Below are 21,283 nucleotides of genomic sequence, written 5' to 3' on the forward strand. Positions count from 1 at the left end.
GACAGTACCATTTTACTCCCTTTCCCCTTGCCCCCTTTCCCCCCAACAACGAATGAGCGTAGTAATGCTTTTTAATCCTAAAGAGATTGGGATGCTCAGTGTGTTTTTGATGACTTCCTTATGAGGATATCATGTGGCAGATGACTGTGAAGTGGTAAAAGGTCAGGGCAAAAGGGTTGACAGTGGTGTGTGGCACGTGCGTGCCCACACTGGTGCCTGAGAGAGGGCGCTGAAGGACGGGGACTCCCCAACCCCTTCCCCTTTCCGAATCAGCACTGGCCATCCTGAAGCTGCACCGTACGTTTGGAATTGCTGCTGGAAATGCAGTCAGGTTGCTGCTGCGACGACGGCACTGATGCTTCACTGTGTGAGTGTTGATGAAGAGATCTGAGGCATCTCAGGCACACGCCTGGCTCTCTGAAGACGGCTTCATTGGGGTTTGTTAGGACCAGTGCCAGCCATAGCCTAGCGCTGGGAGTAGAAGTGAGCACTGTGACCCTGGACGGCGCTCTTTAGAGTCAGGATAGTTTCCTGGCGAGGCTCCCCGGCTCGAGCCTCGCTGTGGACAGTATCGTCGTGTGTCCTGTTAGTGACATCGTGGACCAAGGGCTCCTGGGCCTTCGCGCAGCTCCCGCAAAGATAAGTAACATGCTCAAAAGCTCACATCCCGGCTGTCCGAGCTAACAATTCTGCCAACACTTCCGGCTTTCACAAGGACTTGTGTAGGTGGGAGGACTCCAGAGGAAGCAAAGAAAGGTGATCATTTTCTGAATTGGTGCCAGGCAAATAAGAGAAAAAGATTTTCCCCCCCTCCCTATGCTATTCTGTTACCATACTCCCATTCTATTAGTACACTGATTTCTGTGCTGATCTTCTATTTTATTAGTGTTGATGATTGATCTGCCTTTAAAGTTGATTTTCCTTTTTGAAATCGGAATAAAGTGGGAAGGGGATGGAAGAGTCTCAAGCAGCGCACCCTTCCGCCTGGGTGACTTGTAGCTACTGTGTGGCAACATACGAGGTTCATACCTGCCGTGTGGCTGGCCTGCCACCCACGTGCTACCTGGCCTGTGCTGGTGTCTTCAGGGACTGAAAAGGGTGTGGGTACCGCTCTGTTCACTATTAAAGAATTCCCATACAGAATCCCCCTTGGGTTCCCATCCTGTTTCTTTTGAGTAATAACATGAAATTTACCATCTGAATATTTGTAAATATTAAGCTATTCCTCATTTTCCCTTTTAGACGACTTTTTAAAACAGGTTTTTTACCAACTTTTAATATGTAAACATTTTAGGGATATAGATGAAATAATCAGATGTCTTTTGAAAATATTTACTTGATTAATTTATGTGTTTAAATAAAAAGTTAGGGTTGTTTCTTGCGTTCTTACACCTTTATGGAACCATTTAATTACAATTGTTTTGCCTATATCTTTGACATCAGTGTTGGTTAAAGTTACTTTTTAGCTATCAGCAGTTTCCCAGAGTACATTATGTACATTCATTTCCATGAATAAGTCGTTTATGATACTGTACTTTTCAAATTTGTATGGTTTTCTATCATGGAAATCTAATCTTAAGCCATGTATATAACAACAGTATATATTTTTTCCCTTTGTTTTATATTTGGGGTTTTAATGATATAGCCACTTACTCTCCTGTCTAATAAAGTATCATTTAAAAGGTTTATTATTTACAATATTCAGTACTTTTAATTTTAAAGTTATACCTTCCAGAGATAATTATATAAATCTGGCTTAAAATGTTGCCTCTAAAAAAAAGAAAAAAGAAAAAAGAAACACCCCCCAAAGCAAAAAACCCTCTATCCTGTGTTCTTTATGAACGTCCAAAACCTCTGTTATTTGCAAGCTAATTTGAGTTCTCCACAGTAATTTGTGGTCTAAAATGAAGTAATTGGGCAACTGAGTAAGAACTGGAATATAAAGCAGTTCTCTTCTTTCTGAAAGGATTAACACAGAGGAGAAATTATTTTCTTTGTTCAGACACATATGATATTAGAACCAGGCTCTGCCCTTACCTGTACGTGTGTTCATTTAAGTTCTGAGTCGGTTCCTTCCTGTGAAATGCTGACAGTACCAGGCCCTTACTCTCAATGTGAATATTCATAAAATTCATATACGAAAACATCAGGAGGAATGCTGAAATAAAATGCGGCTAGGGGTGCATCTTACATTGGTTTATTGTGTCAAAAACACCCATTTTTATCAATTATTTAGGAGAAGAAATCTAAATGTGTATGTAACTGCTTTTTAAACATTAGGAAACCACCCACTTGGGACCAGTCAGCCTGCTTATGCCTTTGCTGAAACCCCACACCCTGCTTGCTCTGTGTTGTCCTTGGATTTGGGTTCCACTAGATTGTAAACTTCTGGGGGGCAGAGACACATCCATTCTTACATATTCTCTTCCTGTAAATGCTTGGAAATCAATTCCCAAAGTTGCTGCCACTAAAGAATGCTTTATGAGCACGCTTTAAGAATTCTAAAAGTACAGAAAACTGGTGGAAACTGGCTTACGCTCATCCTCTCCTTTTGCTCATGTTTTCTCCCACTGAGCCCTTTTTCCCATCCTCCCATGCCTTTCGTGTATTCATACTCATGTTTTTTCTCTTTCGGTCCTCACCGGACACTTAGGAACTTGAAGTGGTTTGACTCTTAGCATGTGCCCACTTAGTCTGGACTTTTTAGGAGAGTTCTAAAAGGATTGGACACAGCTCTGAGTATAAGCAGGCAAATCTTTAAAAAAAATAAAAAAATGTAATGCCCATATCTGTTCTAAAATCCACACGCAAACCTGCTTTATGCTAAATGACACATTCAGGTGATCTATGGTGGGCCTTGCCAGCGTGTTTCTGTGGAGAGAAGGAAAACAGGGCAAAATCTAGGGCCAACGGCTCCTCGGACTCACCGGGGTGGGTCCGCTGTGCAGCAATGTGCTGCATGGCTGCATTGCAATTCTAATCCGCCTACATGCGGAAGTCAATGGGGTCTTTGTTCCACGCTTGTGGAAGAATGCATGAGCCAAGCAGTGGTGGGAGTTCAGTTCCACTGTTCTGCGGATTGGGCTGATTTTCAAAGGGCTCCAGACATTTACTTTTTCTGGTGAAGAGAAGCAAGCGCAGAAAACCCATTCTTTTCTGCTGCTGAGGAACTCACTGGGAGGCATTGCGTGTCGTTTTGTCCCTTGTGGCTAGATGTGGACAGAGATGTTTGACTATTTGTTTAGAGCCTGGAGATTGAAATGCTTCATCTTTTGTGCCCTCAGAAACCAAAAGTTTATCTTTTTCTCATCCAGAGGCGAAGCCGCTGTGTGAGAATCTTGTGCTCGCAGTCAGTAGAGAAGTCTTACCCTTAAAAAACGGGACCCGGGTTTCTGTTATCCTTCGCAGGTCATTCAGTATACGCTCACTGGCAGCTGGCAATCTAGGATCTGACTGGGTGCTGTGTATAGGTTCAGAAAATTACCCAAGTCTTTACAGAGCTGAAGTTAATTGGAAACCAGCTGATATTTCATGTCTCAGATATCATCTGTCCATGTGAAATCAGCTCCTACGGCATTCTGGCATTTCTCTGGAATGTAACTCTAAGAAAAAGGGTTTCAGATCTAGTGGGGAGGTAGATCCTTAGAAATGTCACAGACACATAAGAGTAGAGAGTCCAAGCTTCTTGGAACTGGATTTTAAAGTTCCTTTGGTCAGAACTGGCTTACGGATGAGAAGCAGATGTAAGGTGGCTGCTTGCTCCCTACCCCAGCAGTGCACTCACTTTACATTTTAATTATTCGTGTCTTCCCTTAGAGATTGTATGGAATTCCTTTAGAGCTAGGGTTGAGTCTTGCTTTATCCCTGTATCTTCAGTGTCTAACCTGAGGATCATGCAGTAAGTTTTAGCCTATGTTTGCAAAATGAGTGAATCGGTGAGTGAATGAACCAGATGGCAAACCAGACTTACCTAGGCCACTCTCTTGCTCTCATAGGGATGCTGCTTATTTCATGAGTCAGACACTTCTCTCCCATTAAAGGGCACCAAGAAAAATGTACCCCGGAGTAAAGAGACAGCAAGAGTCAAGTCCTGGTCCTCATTACTCTCTTGCGTATGAGTGTGTGAGTGAGGGGCGGGAGTGAAGGTGGGGAGAGGGATAAGAAACGGGGATTTAAACAAAACATGCAAAAATGAGATAATTCCAGGTACCAGTAAGCCAATGGAAAAAGTGCCATGAACATGGAGCATTGAGTTTCTCAATAAATACCCAAATGTCTTCTTTTTAGTAGAAATTTTACCCCCAAGACTGGGCATTAGTCCATCTAACCCCACAGAGAGGAAATCCATGCTCCTCCCCTGAAGGCTCATGCATGCTCATGGGGGAAGGACTCCTGGAACCAGAGCTGCTAAACAGAAGGTCTCTGGAAGGATTAGTTCAGGCAGGGCTGGTGGCTTCTGGCTTCTTAGGGATGCCATCTTGATGAATGGAATTTTTGCCTGTTAGCTTTTGGGAAAAAGGTATTTTTCCCCTCTTTGATCTTGTTAAATAAAGGCTGCCACATACAAAGGTTCCTTTTTTCTATTGTCCTATTTTTACAATAATTGGAAGAAGGTCTTAATAGGTATCATCTTAAATTTTATGTCAGTATCCAGAAAGCATTGTTTCATTGTAGAATTCTGACCAGTTGTGTGTTGGACGTGAGTCAACCAACAGTAAACAAATATTTACTGGTCACCTGTTTTGTGCCAAGAGCGGTGCCCAAGAGACTGCAGAACAGTGCTTTCCAGATTGTGGGTTACAACTTCCTAAGGTCATAAAATCAATGTAGTGAGCTGTGACTAGCATCTTCTAACAAATGAAATGGATAATAGGATAGAATATCAGATTGCATCACAGTATTGCATTGTGTTTTCAAGCTGGAGTTTCAGTTGTGTGTGTTTGGGGTTACAACGTAAAGTTTCTTTTTTTACTGTGTATGGTGATCAGGAGAGCTTGACAAATATTATTCTTGAGAATATCTAAAAAGTATAGATAGATTTCTTTTGAATAAGTTAAACTCTCGTAGGAGAAAAGAAACATACACAAAGGAGTAAATACTCAAGTGCTAAGTTAGACGGTGCATCCTGAAGAGCTTAGAGGACAATACAGGTTGGAAGTGTCCTGGGGACAGTGGCCCTTGAACTAAACCTGAACTAACTACAGGTGGGGGTTGAAGGAGTAAAGGCTGGAGGATGACGTAGAAGGGAGAAATGGTAGATGGAGAAAAAAGATGGCAAGTCTGGAGGGGAGTTTCAAGTTATGTTGGAGTGTTTTAGGGTCTGGCTTGGAGGTAGGAAATGAAGCACAGTTGTTCAGACTCAGTCAAGTCTTGCAATAACACACCTCGGGAATTTGCACTGACCTGCCCAGGTAACCTGCACAGATTCATGCTCTGGGGGGTGATAGGATGTAGGGTGGGCTCGTAGACTGTCTCCCAGCTCCTTCCTAACCCCTCGTTAGTTGTGCCGCTCCTGAGGGAATTCCTTCTAGGTGGGTGTTGGATACCAAGCCTTTGGCATCCGATCAAAGAGAGGCAGGAGGACGTTGGCTGCCATCCAGAATGTAAATAGAAAGGAAGAGCGGGTTCCATTGTGGGCCTTCCAGGCGCTCCTGTGTCTGTTTGAAATATGGCGAAGGATGGACGCGAGCGTTTCTTCTGATACCGCCGCTGGGTTTGCTCTCCCTGTAAAGGAAAAGCAGATAAGGGAGGCTCCTTTTGAAGTGCCGGGAATCTGACCAGCCTACCTGAAGGGTGTGCTATGCAAATAATTTGTCATGATCTTCTCTTTGACCTCAGTGCACACCCCTCACTGGATGTGGTGTGTGCAGAATTTATAAGACAGCTGCGGGAGTGATCACTACATATTTCTCCTCCCTAAATAGGGACATTGATACTCTTTACTATTTTCCTTAAAAAATAAAATAAAAACCCTCTTCATTACTTTACTAATTTCCTGAACAGAAATTTAAAACAAAGAAATTTCTGAAATTATAATATACATGAAAAGGAAAGGGATTTAATAGGGGGAAAAAAAGTGCCCTTAAACATGACTATTTCATCTGTAACACTGCATCCATCAGTAATTCTGATCGGCTCTGGTGAGACGTTTTGACTCTGTTGTAGTTGGTTATCAAACGTTCTAGACTGAAGCTGTTCTAGAATGTAACTCAGTGTTTAATTCGAGGCATCAGGACACATAGGCAGACCCTAGCATCTGGGGGTACAAGGTTGCTCACAAACACTCAGGGAGATTGCAGACATCTCAGATATTCGATGGGGGAGGGGGGCTTCACTTAATCAGCAATGCTCCCTCCCTCCCCCCAAGCACAGCCCCCGATGGATGAAGAGATGCAGAGAACACGGACCCTGGTGTCTGAGAAGTACTTTGTCGAGTGTGCGTTGCCATTCCTATGCAAAGAGGGGGGCAGGGGTGAACGACAAATGCAAAGGGGCTGTATGCGCCTATACTTATTCACGGGGGCCTCTGCTCACAATCGGCCGCTTGTGGCCAGAGTGACAGTTGGCAGAGCATTTTCATGATGCAGAGTGTCCATCCGCTCAGAAGAGCAGAGGCACAAGGAGGCCTGTGTGAAGGACCGAATTCCTTCCCACCCAGCGGGCGGGGAGGGAGGTTCTCGCAGAGACCAAATGAGATCTGCTCGCCTTCTCCACTTTGTGTGCGGTTTTTAATATGTTTTTTCCTGCTGTCCCAGCTCCCACGGCTCCTTGAATTGATCAGTCGGGTTTCCTCCTTTCATTGCCGTTACTGCTATTAAGTCTCCACTGGAGCGGGGTGACAGGGGCACCACTGGGGAAATGCTGTGACTGAAAAAGTGTTGTTTTCTTTTTTAAAAAAGATATATTTTAGTGATTTATTTATTTATTTATTTTTTTACAGAGAGGAAGAGAAAGGGATAGAGAGCTAGAAACATCAATGAGAGAGAAACATCGACCAGCTGCCTCTTGCACACCCCCTACTGGGGATGTACCTGCAACCAAGGTATATGCCCTTGACTGGAATCGAACCTGGGACCTTTCGGTCTGCAGGCTGATGTTCTATCCACTGAGCCAAACAGGTTTCGGCTGAAAAAGTGTTGTTTTCCTTGTCTTTTTGCTTGATGGCTTCAAGTTCATGGGCTGTATAAGAGCTAAAGATTATTAGTACAGATTTGACCTTGGAAATGAGTTGAATCTCCATCTCCTCACCTTTTATTTTTATTTTTTAAATATATTTTATTGATTTTTTACAGAGAGGAAGGGAGAGAGATAGAGTCAAAAACACCGATCAGCTGCCTCCTGCACACCCCCTACAGGGGATATGCCTGCAACCAAGGTACATGCCCTTGACCGGAATCGAGCCTGGGACCCTTCAGTCTGAAGGCATCGACGCTCTATCCACTGAGCCAAACTGGTTTCAGCTCCTCACCTTTTAACTGCTAATTTTTTTGCCCTTCATTTCACCTCTTTTCTGCAGGGCACAGAGGCTCAAAATTTGGGCCAGGGAAATCTGAATGTGTCCTCTATTGTTTCCAAAAATGCGGAAGAAGGAGGAGGTACATTCAGAAATTTTACAAGGTTTAGAGCAATCCAAATACATTAGATGCCCAGAATTATTGATTATAAGGTACAGTGTGCTAACCTTAGATTCTAAACTACTAACGGGGTGTCCCTAAGGCTTGTGTCTGGAAGGAGATGGAACAGGGGCCTCCAAGTATTTCAAACATGAAAACTAAAAGGTCACCCTATAGATTCAGTGTGAATGTTGTGGGAGAATTTAAAACCCAGAATATCAAGTCTGGAGGTTTGGAGTGTTCTTCTAATTCTTTAATCAATCTTCTTTTCTTCTCCCTCCCCTTATTTCTTACCCTCCCCTTCCGCCTCTCTTTCTCTCTCTCTCTCTCTAATATCAGTGTAAGTGCCTGATACTTTGCTCTAAAGCGCATATATATATATATATATATATATATATATATATATATATACACACACACTACATACCTGAAATTTCTCCTCTGAAAAGTAAATATTTCCGCATTGGTCTTTAACCAGTAGAATGTAGCACCCTCCCTGAAAATGCCAACACTGCCCGACACAGACTAGGATTAAACAAGTCTAGGCTACTAGACAAAGGAGAAAAAGTGTTTTCTTATCTTTCTGAGTGCACTGAAGCAGAAGTTAACTCTTTGATTCCAGATTTGTCCCTTGCCACCGAGAACCGCTGTTGGTCTTGTATCATTTTATTACGGATCAGTAATGGTTGGGAGGAGGAGGCCGGAAGGACAGGAACCAGAAGGGATGGGGAATTTGGTTTCGGGGAATCCTGACCATTGTCTGCACGAGAAGAATAGCACAGCGAAAGCCCCAGCAGTAGGCAGTTTTCTTAGAATCAAACATATATTTACTTCTACTTGCCTGGGAGATAGGACCCTGAGGACACAAGTTGAATGACTGAGAGATTGGCATGGAAAATAATGATGGAGAGAGTTTGGGTTCAGTTGGCCCAGTCACTCCAAGCCTCCTTGGACATGGAGTGAGCAGCCCCTGTGGTGATGAGCCTCTGAATGTGTCTTAAAGAAGATAAACTGCTATTATTCCGGATCACTGCGCAGGCCTGCACAGTTAACACTTGCAATAAATTTTACCTTGAAATACATGACATGTGAAAGTCAAAGTCACCACCCATGAGCGCCTTAGTTCATCCTGCAGCGGAGCACCGAGGGCAGAAGCCTTTTCCTACCCGAGTCTTTAAAGGGTAAATGCCATGATGAAGAAGAGTTTGTGTAGCCCTCGCTGGTTTGGCTCAGTGGAGAGAGCGCTGGCCTGTGGACTGAAGGGTCCCTTGTTTGATTCCAGTCAAGAGTACATGCCCAGGTTGCAGGCTTGATTCCCAATAGGGGGTGTGCAGGAGGCAGCTGATCAATGATTCTCTCTCATCATAGATGTTTCTATTTCTCCTTCTCTCTCTGAAATAATTAAAAATATATCTATTTTATTTTAAAAAGTTTACATTAGGGCAGTATTTCTCAAATGTGCATAAAAATCACCTAAGGGTGCCCTTTAAAATACAGATTTGGGGAACCCTCCCAGCCCCTACCAAAATATCGATAGAACTTCTGGGGTCGGGCTTAACAGTCTGCATTTTTCCCGGAAGCTCACTCGGTGGGCCAGATTATGGGAAAGCCTAACCTGGTGCTGAGCGACTGGGGAGGCGCCCTCCAGAGCTCCTGTGGGGTTTGAACCGTTTGGGAACCAGATGATTCTTTTTCATCTAGATACTTCAGTGATCCTGTTGATGCCATTGTTTTTGTTAGTTCCATTATTTCTTCTTTCTTGAAGGAGGCCTTTGGAAAGGTTCTCTCTCACACACTTCATGGTGGGCCAGAGTGGGTCTCTCTTACCCACTCGCGTCCATTGACACTGCCAGAGAGGGTCCCCTCCATCCACCATCTCATTTCTGCAGTGTTTCCCAAAGTGTGGTACGTGTACCCCCAGGGGTACGGGAAGAGTTTGGTGGGAGTACGCGTTGCCTCGGAGTTTGGTGGGGATATGCACTGCACCGTGCTTAGCTGCGCCTAATTCTACGTTCTCATGAGTACGAGGGGTACTCAGCGTTACGAAAATTATAGAAGGGGTACACATATGTCAAAAGTTTGGGAAACACTGCTTTATAGCAACATTACTTGGAAAATGGTCTTTATTAGCTGTTTGCAATCTCTGCCTTCTCCCCCCGCCCCTCCCCATTCTCTGGCTTTCATCCCTGTCATTATACCAAACCAGTTGTCATGCTCTTCAATCCAGTGGCCAGTGTTCAGTCTTTATCTTTCTCAGTTGTTCAGGGGTGTTTGATTCCATCGATCACTCTCTCCTTATTGAAAAAGAAAATTTTTAATCTTGGCTTCTAGAATTCTACCCTTGATTCTCTTTCTGTTTCAGTGTCTATTCCTCTGGAGCCTCCTTTGCTGAGTCTTCTTATTTCCCCATCTGTAAAAGTTGGCATGTCCCAAGACCCAGCTGCGGCCCCCTCGTCTGCGTTCATTCCCTAGGTGTTTTCATCTAATCCCGTGGCCTTTAGTTCGGTCTGGCTGCTGATAGCTTCCAGATTTCTCTCTTGTGCTTGGACCTCTCCCTGAAATTCAGACTTAAATGCCTACGTGGCATCTCCACTCTGTTGTTTCATAATAAGCGTCTCCAAGTTAAAAGGTTTCTAATTAAATTCCCAATTTCCTTTCACTCCATCCCCATCCCCATTTCTCCCACGTTCTTCGTGATCTCAGAAAACAACAGCTTCTTTTTTCTGGTTGCTTATGGAAGAGCTTACACCTGACTTCTATTCCATCAGTAAATCAGACCCACTTTACCCTCCAAATATGGCTGGAATCTGCTCACTGCTCACTGGCTCTGCCCTGGACCAAACCACCCTTATCTCCTGCCTGGGTGATTGCAAAAGAACCCTGGCCAGCCTTCTTGTCCCTATAGCCTCCTCTGTTGTCTTTTGTCAATAAAGCAGCCAGAGCGATCCTTTTAAAATGCTAGTCAGATCATGTTTCTCCCTTGTATAAAGTCCTCCGGTGGGTTTTCATCTCATTCAGAGTAGAAGCCAAAACAAAACAAAACAAAACAAACCAGTAGAAGCCAGTCTTACAATGGCCTAGAAGGCCTGCATGATGGGCAGGTCCTCCTCCCCTCAGCTTCTTGACCTTCTCCCCTGAACATTCCTTCTTGTTCACTCTTCTTCCAGCCCCGCTGGCCTTGTCACCTTCCCTGGAACTTGCCAAGATGCTCCTGCCTCATGCCTCATGGTATTTGCCTTTGTGCTTCTGGGAATGTCCCTCCCCCCCCCCCCCCATGTTTCCCTTCTCCCGAATTCTCAAATGTCCTTGTCCACCTTAAGCTATTCCTGGTGACGCTGTATTAAATGGAATTTCTCCCCTTTGTTCTTCACCACATCATTTATCATCTGACCCACAAAATTTTTTTCTTATTTTTGCTTTTTATCTATCCTTTACCCACCTCCACGCCCCAACTGTACTCTCAGCCCTATGGTGTTGGGCTCTGTGATTCTCTTCCATAGCCCTAGTGCATAGAATGATGAAATAGTAGGTGCTCAATAAATATTTGTTGAATGAGTGGGGGGAAAAATGGACATGGAATTACCAAGATCAGTTATGGCTATTAACTGCGCTTGACCTAATGGGTGGCTGTGGTCAGAAATTAAGCAATTATGAAAACTGAGAAAGACAATTTAGTATTTAAGATTATTTTATGGTTATTTTTTTTTTTTTTTTGAAAAAAGTATATGATTTAGGGAAATAAGATAAGGGGCCAAGTTTATTAGGAATTAAAGTAATGAGAGTAAAGGTATTCTAGCAAAATGAAGAATGGTGTGTTCTAAATAGATGGTCTTGGTGGACTTCAGCTTAAATTCACTTAGCAAATAGCGGTTTAATAAATAAAAGAACACTATTGTTCAGCGCTCTGTGGCCTTACATGTGTGTGTGTGTGTGTGTGTGGTGGGGCAGGGGGGGAGTTGAAGGTTTATTAGGATTTATCTTAGAGTCTTTATTCTCCAATCAGATTTTCTCACTATTATTTTGCATTCTTCACTTCTCTGTTATGGGTGAAAGTGTGGGAAGTTCTGAATAGTTCATGGATATCACAGAAGACATTAATTCCCATATGCTTGTGTGGTCTTTTTTTTTCCTCACAGCTAGACAATTTTACATTTTTAAAATATGGGTTTTACTTATGTAGCTTATATTTTATTGCCTTCCTTTTTCTATATTTCATTTCCTTAATATTATAATTCTTTGCTTTCTTTAGGTGACTTCATTAAATCCCACTTGTCAGTCAATCCCTGTAGTTAGAACTCTGTTGTTCTGCAGAACGGATTTTTTGCCTCAGCTCGGGTGAGTGGGAGTAAATGCTGGCTTCATTCCTTTAGCTCAGCTCAAGGATTTTAGGCATGCTTGTGACCTACTAGCCTGAATTAGGGCTGGTATGGAGTCTTGTGAGCAGGAGGTTTGGGTTAAGAGGGCATATGCTCAATTCTTGGCTTGGAATTTCACTTGGGAATCTTGTCTCTCCTGGTGAAGGTTTCAAATAAAATGACAAAGATATACAAATTAGGATGAATTTATTTTATGTTATGATAATGGTAAAATATCTGTAGGATCTAACAGTGATAGACACCTATTTGAAATTACTCTTCAAGAGTGTGTGATGTTCTGGCGTTCAGTGAAGAATTCTAATTCTCTCTGTTCACAAAACAGCTGTCTGATGATCTCATATTTGATGTGTGTTAAACCAAATCAGTTCTGACTTTTCCATTTGCTGAAGGGTATATGGCATTTTTGGATATCGCAGTTGGGCAATGCAAGCAGAAAGACTTTATGTTTGGAAGATTGCTACACTAGATTAGGGCCATGGTCTTACACCAACTGGTAGTTTGGGGAGATACAGGTAGAACTGTTCTTAGGCTTATACTTTAAATTTGGTGCTTTATGGAAACATCTTGCTTTCCCAAGAGATTATCTTCCCCAAAGCATGCAAATGTGTTTCAAAACGTTTCTTTTCCTCTAAGCTCCTTTGTCACGGCTGTACAGTTATTTTTATAAATAGCCAATGGCATAGAATTTTGTTGGGTTTAAACAAGATTCAAATAGTTGTCATCACTTCTCTTTGACCTACCTGCTCTGTTATATATCAGGTGGCAGCTTGGCACTGAAACTTCATATTCCAGCACTACTCATCTTAGCATGTCTTTCTGACATGGCAGGGACACGTGTGATAGGAAATGTGTGTTGCATGTACTCAGGAAATGTGAACCATTGAACTTTCTCAAATTGTAAATGCCATTGCATTTATTTTAATTTAATTAAAAGTGACTATTTTATACCGAGCTATAAAGGTTACTTGCCCTGGGTATAAGTAGTGTGTTTTAGATGTATTTCCTATGGGATTGTGCCCTCGTACTGTTGGCATCAAGCCGATTGACAGAGAGGCCATGATAGAGGGACACTGAAATTTAAGGGAAAGGACTGGGCTAGTAAGTTTTTATAAAGAACCTGTTTTGAAGAAGAGTTTTGGGCTGTAGTAACTAGCAGGCAATCAGGACTGAGTTTCCTGGAATGACTCCACGTACCCAGATTGCATTCTGCACACGCTCATCAGTCCTCTTCCTGCTCACCCACCCGTGTCCACTTGAGGATCCCACACTCAGCAGTCACTTGGCCCGGGGTCATCTTGATTGGCGAGGCCGTATTTGGACAATCTGCCTGCCGAGGTGGAGCGGTAACAGCTGGAGCGCAGCTGTGCATGTTGTCCTGGGAACTGTTGTTTCAGCCAGCAGTTACACCACTCACCGAATGGAAAAACGTCCTCAGATAGTTGCTTGTGGTGACTACTGTTTGTGTTAACTGTTTGGGGGATCTCGTTTCGCAGCCTAAACATCTTTCATCGCTCGTGGACTTTACGTGCTACCACCTTATTAAAGTTTTAAGATTCAGAAGATCAAGGCTGACTGCAAGGGAAGCAGTCCGTTTATGCTTCTGAGGAGTTCGCCCAGAAGGACAATTGTGAATCAGTGACTCCTAATTGGAGACTTCAGAATGAACCCGCTTTCTTGGCCTAATTCAGGCCACGGAAGGGCATTTTGAAGTTTTGCAAAATTCTGTGTGGCCATTGTCGCTCATTACTTCATTGTGAAGAAGGCTGTTGTACGAGGAACTCAGTGGAATTCTTCTGAGCTGCACACAACAGAGAGGCGTTTATGTTCGCCAGAAGTCAGTGCTTGACTCCAGTTCTGAGACAGGAAGGGTTTCTCCCCTGCTCAGCGATTAGAAATACTTCACCACGTAGGAGGCTTAAGCGGAATTCTTTGGCTCGGCCCCGTGTGAACAAAGGCTGATTCTCGTCGTTCGGGTGGCTCCCTCCCCTTCTCTCATTCCCTCGCCAGCTTGAAGGGTAGGATTCAGAGCAGGAAGTATTAGTTAATTTTGTGTGCTTCATTCTAAACATCTGCACTTGAGGCTTTTTGTTTATGGGAGGAATGTGGCAGAGAGAGGGGGGAGGCAGGAGAACATTCAGAAGCTAAATATTTTCTTGAGAGTGTGTATATTCATCGTTAGTCTTAACGGGCATGCACATGAGGCCAGGGGTGGAAGATGTCCTAGTTGTGCAGTTGCTGGGACACTTTTCAGACACGCACTTCTGGTTTCCTGAATTGTGTGCTTGGCATCTTCACCTGCAAGTCAGACTGTCTTCTTGGACACCCTGTCAGTGTAACAATAGTATGGTAGCTGTCATGGACTGGAAATCAGGAGACCTGGTCCTGTTTTCTGCTCATCTACCAATTAACTAAATCATTGTACTTCATCTGCTGTCAAAGGAGGACAGATAGATACAGAGTAGGGAAGTATGGAGAGAGAGAGAGACACACAGACCGACTGACTCAGTTGTATGAACATGAGGAGAGGGGCGGAAGATGTCCTAGTTCTAATTGTGTACTTGCTGGTACACTTTTCAGACATGCACTTCTGACTTTCCGAATTGGAATGTTTAAAGGAATAAAAAGTAGCTCCTTACTTTTCCAGTTCTTCCTTATTCATGGTTCCAGGTAATCCTGGATACCATAGACAGCTAAGCTTTGATTCTTCCACTATTTTTCTGTATTTGCTTCTGTATTTATTCAGAATATATTCCAGATTTCTTGAAGTAACTTAAGTCTCCTTATCTTATTGTCCTTCCATTGCACCTATGTAGAAAATCACACCTGCACAACGATGTCCATACAAAGCCATGGCCTCCTCCCTCTTCCGCAGGTGTAGTCTCTACCCAGCAAGCCTTCTTTTTCTCCTGTCATCTCTTTGCTGGTCTCTACAGTGGCTCTTAGAAAGTCTCTACGCTCTCTTCACATAGTCCCCACCAACATTCCCCAACCCCTTAGCTGACACCCTTGATTTTCACTGCACAGAAAGAAAAAGTCATCAGTTAGAATTCTTTCAATGTCCATCCCTTAAAACCTACAAAGTCACTTGCATTTGCATCCAGACAGCAAGCAGGGATGCAGGGTTCCTCCCACATCGAGGCAATCCTTCCACCACCACTAGCCACATTCTGTATCCCACCTTTATGAAATGAATAAAAGATTTGACAGTGAAACAGAATGTCAACAGGATAAATGTAGAGGAGGCTTTCAGAAGTGGCTCCTGTCCCCCGTCACCCTCCATCCGTGACCAAGTTACTGTTGATGTCTGCTTCTTCCATCTCACTGGCATCCATTCATTTCTTTTCATCCGCTGTCCCTACTCTTCGTTCAGCCACTGTCATCTCTCCGGGATTACTGCCACATCGTCTTCACTCTTCTCCCCACCCTTCATCCTGTCCCTTCCAAAGGCCAGAGGGATCTTTCTAAAAATCAAACCAAACCATGCCATTTCCTGACAAATCTTCCAGTGATTAAAGATTTTCCAAATCTTCCAAATTGAAGTTCCTCTTTAGCATGACGTCTGGCCGGTGTATTCTACCTCCTCATTAGCTCATCTGCAGCTACCCTGTCCAGTTCCAGCCATACTGTCAACTCCGATTCCTCTAGCGGTTACGTCTCTGTCCTCTGGGCTTTCACATGTGCTCTTTCACCTGCCTGGACAACTGAGCCCTGTTTGCTCAGCCAGTTCTTCTGCATTCCTTGGGTCTTGGATTTAGATGTCACCTCTTCTGGAAAACCTCGCAAATCTAGATGAGGTGACTTCCCTCCACGTTCCCAAAACATGATGCGCTTCCCAAAACATGATGCGCTTCCCTGTCGTAGCCCTCCTCACATGGAAGCACAACGTTCTGTAGCGACTGCTGGATGGACTGCCATCTATGAGCAGTCAGTCCACGTGGCTGTCCCGTGTGGACCGTGTGCAACCCCTCCACAGATATCCCCAGGAGCCTTTCCTCTCCCAACGGTTGAGGTTGCCTTCAGGTTTAATGCCAGCAAGATTGCTTTCTAGGTGTGTCACCAGTGAGGGTGAGCACAGAGGCCCGTTTCTTTCGGGGTGTGGCTTTGTGGTACAGATGTTGCTATGGAACTCAAACGCACCCCGATCTCTTTTGCCTTCTCTCCTTTGATCCAGGCTTCTGCAGGTTGGGTTGCTAAAGAAAAATGAGGTTGCGATATGGTAAGTGTAGACAGAGAGAGTAGAAAAGTAAGGGTCATCTGTAATCTAGAGATTAGCGAGTCAGCCTTTGAACATCCTGAGCCACCTATACTCCTCAGTGGTTTTCCCATTCTGGAATGTCTTAGATAGTCGCTGGAATGTCCTAGATACTGCATTATAGCCTCACCCTCATGCAAAGTTGATGTCTTGACATTTTTTACATAGTAAAGAGAGGTTAAATTTGCGTTCTTGCAACAGGAGGGTTGTAAACTGTGTTTCCACCACCTGTGTTGAGGCAAAGTATTGGATTGCATTGTAGATAGATGATCCAGGCTGTACCAGGTGGTCTTGGAATAATCAGGGCCTTACGTTTGAACATATCCTGGGTCCTCGTTCAGGAATTTTCTCCTAAACCTTGTTGTCATAGTACCTTATATTTGTATAAAGTTTTACAATGAGTCTGATATTTACAAGATTTTAGTTTGACCTTGCAACAACCCTTTGAAGGGGGTGACTCAGGGATTATCATCCTCATTTTTAGAGGGGAAAATGGCAGAGCAGAAACCACACAGCTAGTCGTTGAAGGAGGCAGGACCTGAACTCAGATCTCACGGTGCCCAGTCTTATATTCTTTCCATCATGCCACATGTCCTTGTGTTCAAGGTCGTGTGTGTGTGTGTGTGTGTGTGTGTGTGTGTGTGTGTGTTGTGTAGATTGGGGGAGGGCAGTTAATTAAACCTGTCTTTTAAGATCAGGACCAGTTGAGAAATACAATCAGATAGGGCTTATCACATCAGTAGATAGACTGGAGTGAAGAACAGAGCCTACACCCATGGCTTCCATGGACTTTTTGCTCTTACTTCCTGCCCCCTCCCCCTGCCACCTTCTTTTCCCAATTGAACTCGCCGTGACACTGGGTCTAAGATCTGTACCAGGACTGCAGCAGGCCTCCTGCCTGGAGGCAGAGGTGCTGTCTCGCATTGAGGAGTGCAGGAGGTGGACTCACTCATTAGCATCATTCTCCCGGGGATGAGGAAACGGCTGAAGTCTGCCCTCAGCACTTCTGAACATCTAGGGGAGGATTAGGATGGTTCTTCCTGTGCAGTTAATTCACTTGGGGAGAAAAGACTAGAAGCTCCTTGAGTACAAGGACCCCTAACACATGCTGTCCCCCAAAGTGTACAGGCGAGGCCTGAGGTTGTCATTGTGCCCAACAAATACTTGTTGACCAAACTGTGATCTTCACTCTGGCATAAAAGCAGCAAAGAAAATATAGTGTTGGACCCAATTTCTGAATGAATGAATGAATGAATGAGTGAACAGTTGCACATGACCTCTTTTACCCACCCGAAGGCATGCTGGCTGGTGACCAAGATACCCTGCCGTCGGATTGGCAGCTGTAGGGAGCTGCCTGGTTCAGGGATTCTTCCTGAGGGATGGCAGACCACTGACTCCTCCCCTCACTGTCCTTCCCTGACCAGAGCTCACCTCTCACCTGGTCCTTTGAACGTGTTCAAACACAACTTCTTTAAGCCACCTTTCTCCTTTTCTCTTCCTGTTTATTCAGCCACCGGAGGAATTTCTGTCTTCTGTCCTACTCTATGCCCTGCCTCCTATCTCAACCACTGTCCTCCTGGTATCAGATTTATCTTTTTTAATCTGGTCGATAAGTAGCATGGTAGTGCCCAGGATACTCTTCCTGTATAAAGGGAAAATATTATCGTTAATAAGGAATGAGTTTTTAAACATTTTGAAAGTGCCCAGAATACCCACTTCAAAAACACTTTTTTCTGTCTCTCAGTTAAGCTTTTGCTGAAACCTCAGCATTATGAATAAATGTATCCCCCCCATTTTATTTTTAATAGTGTAAGTACAGTATTAACATAAGGTTACGATTTTTATGGCAAACGAATTTTCAACAACCTATGTCATAAGTAGGCTTTCATGAGCTAACTTATGAACCAACTATCACTTGTCATTTGTGTGGGAAAGCATGCTCCATTCCAGGTGCAGACCAGCCTGTCGGACACAGCCGATGTGTCCTATGTTCTGGAGCCTTCTTAGTCTGCTGTGCACAGGGTGGTTGGTATACTCTTTCTCTGTCAAGCTCCAAAGCAAATTGGGAACTGGGAGACTTTTTTTTTTTTTTTTGCTTCCCACATGAGATCTGAACTTCGATGTGTTTGTCCTGTAGGAAAATCTTTTGACATCACATACGTGCGCCTCAGGTTCCACACCAGCCGGCCGGAGAGCTTCGCCATCTACAAGCGCACGCGGGAAGACGGGCCCTGGGTGCCGTACCAGTACTACAGCGGCTCCTGCGAGAACACCTACTTCAAGGTGAACCGCGGCTTCATCAGGACCGGCGAGGACGAGCAGCAGGCCTTGTGCACGGACGAGTTCAGCGACATTTCCCCGCTCACGGGGGGCAACGTGGCCTTCTCCACGCTGGAGGGAAGACCCAGCGCCTACAACTTTGACAACAGCCCCGTGCTGCAGGTAGGCATCCAGTGGGTGGGGTGGAGCCAGGTGGTTCTCCCACGGCTGCACGGGATGCAGGAAAATGTTGGTAATGGGACCTGTGGTTTCCCAGTAAGACCGACAGCTGGCTTTCCTTCTGCTCTCCTGTGACCTCTCACTAAGCGAAGGAAAGCAGTTTTGTTTCTGTCCCTACCCCTCACTCCCCCAGCTGATGTTTGTTCTTACGTTCTCATGCACTTGCAAGTGCGTCCTGGGATATATAAACTTTACGAAAATATTTTTTTTTTAAGTTGGACCATTTTAACTCTAGTGTTTGTACTTGAAGTGGAAACATTCTGCTTCTGACCTTGTGAAGAGGGTATTTGAACTAATCGATCCAGTTTTCTTGCATCCTTTCTTACCTCTTCTTTGGACAAAGTAGAAGATATTTTATTAGCAAGAGGGACCAGCTGAAGCAGGATAGTTAAGAATGCCACCTTCCTGCATTATTGTGCCAGGGAAGTCTGATTGGGCTTGTCTGGCACTGTTGCCAATCATGAAAACTCCTCATCGCCTATAGCACTCGTGTTTGTGCCCGGATATAAATGTAGGTACCCCTGGTATCATGCTCAAGCACTGTCGCAGAAACTTTTCCCTATCTAGCAATAGAAAGAATTTTTCTCATGAATGCTGTGTGTATATTCCTTATGCACCATCATACAGAACCTTTACATATTGCTTAGATTTCCGTGTATTTTTTTTTTTTTTGTTATGTTCTGGCTGTTTGATCATGGAGAGACTCACGCCACACACACCCAGCGCATGAATTGGAGGCTCTTCTGTCCTGTGGCTGAAGCTGACATGTGAATGGGGGCAGGCTGTCATAATTGACTGAGACAAGAAATACTGGATGTGGGTTTGCAAAAGCTGTGCTCGTTTCAGGAAAATCTATTGTGATTTCTCAGTAGGGGAGGGAGACTTTATGCTTTTGTGTCTTCTCATTCTTTCTCTCTGGCATTTAGGATGTTCAGGACTCTTCTTTAATTTGGTTGTATGGTTTTGGACAGTGGCCATAGATGAGATTATATTTCTCTTTGAGTCTAGTTCTTCTTTTCCATGTATTTCTGTAAGCTGCTGGCTTGGAGATTATACATGTTGATTTTGGAAAACTCTGAGGGTGTAGTGAGCAATGGATATGTTTGCAGAGTCTTTCAGAAAAGCGTTTCTTGCACTGGCAGTAAGAGGTGCTCAAAGTCAATGGCAGGAAGACCAGCTGACTTTGATGGATGAAAAAGCAGGAGACTGCCTGCCTAGGGGAGGAGTGATCTACAAAGACTCTTCAGGCTGACCCAGCAGACATTCGCTAGCTTTGTTTCTTCCCACACAAATGATTGTGTTTGACTGTCCTGGAGAGGCAACAGGATAGCCAGTAGGAAAGGGCCTTGACATAATGTTGTGACTGGTTTTCCGGCACCTTCGCTAACTGGATGCCTTGTCAGCCGTCTTGAAGCCATTTCGCCAGCTATAGGAATTCTGATGTTTGCTGCTCTTGTTCCACAGGAACTCACGGGACTTAATGTGGAAAAAATGCTGTAAGCCTCTGCGGTGGGTTTGGTCAGTTGGCATCCTTATGCAGAGACATTAACTATGTGTCTCTAGATGTAAGCGCTCTGGCTCTGAGGTCTGGTTGCCAAGGGGGTTTAAGCTCCAGCTGATTGACAGTGAGGAGAGGGCAAGCACCCTTTCCTCATCACCCCTGTGCTGCCCTGCCAGGAGGGAGGCCCTTCTTGGTGTCATGGTATATGAATATTAACCAAGCACACATTGATTTAGGATGATGATTAGCATTTATTACAGCACTTACTACAGTGTGCCACAGTGTGCCTAGCATTTAAGCCCTTCAGATAATATTAACTCAACCCTCAGGATGACTCTATATAGTAGATGCTTTGGTTATCTCCATTTTACAGATGAGGAATCAGAGGCCCAGAAAGGATAAAATAGCTTGCCTCCAAACAGTTTGAAGTGGCTGAACTGGGACTCACAACCCAGAAAGTCTTGCTCCAGGGTCTGTCTGCTCTTTTGAAGGTTCCCACGATGAGGGGGTAAAAAGAGGGGGGAGAACCTTAGGTTCAGCCCTTGAGAAACTTTTATTCTGGAGAGCTGTGATAAAGGTGAAGGCTGCATAAAATATAATAAGCATTAAACACGGATATGGTTAGGTATTTACATTACAGACGGCTAAAGGATTCCTAGCATTGTGGCCATGAGTGGGAGTTGTTATTGGAGTTCCAAGTTTGGATGCGGTGAAATCATCATCTCTTTCCTTTCTAATTATACTTGGAGGCTTGGTGGAGGTTAGCTTCTCTGAGTTCCCTGTGTTCTGTCTGCCAGGTGTTTGGCGTGGCTGAAGCAGTGGCTCCTAATCAGGGGCGTGCACTCGCTCGCTGCGTCTCATTAGGTGACTGTAGTGACGTCCCAGGAGAGGACTTGAAGTGGAGATGGTGTCTTGGTTAAACAGCCATGATTTCTTATTTCTCATTGATTCTGTATTGCCCTGGGCTCACTCACCAGCAGGTGGTGAGCTGGGAGCTGGGTTTCTCTCTCCCTGTGGTCTTACACCCTCAAGGAGGCCAGTC

At 44.3% G+C, this 21,283-nt stretch overlaps 1 protein-coding gene across 1 annotated transcript in view; it reads left to right on the forward strand.

The window, feature by feature from the left end:
• LAMC1 (laminin subunit gamma 1) overlaps nt 1–21,283 on the forward strand; it is a 104,849-nt gene that overhangs the window by 45,858 nt on the left and 37,708 nt on the right. The window contains exon 2 of the mRNA XM_084866567.1: nt 18,379–18,683. Coding sequence (XP_084722693.1) covers nt 18,379–18,683 — 305 coding nt within the window. The remainder of the gene's footprint in view (nt 1–18,378; nt 18,684–21,283) is intronic.

This window comes from Pipistrellus hanaki, assembly GCF_964339955.1.
Source record: "Pipistrellus hanaki genome assembly, chromosome: 18".
Classification (NCBI taxonomy): domain Eukaryota; kingdom Metazoa; phylum Chordata; class Mammalia; order Chiroptera; family Vespertilionidae; genus Pipistrellus; species Pipistrellus hanaki.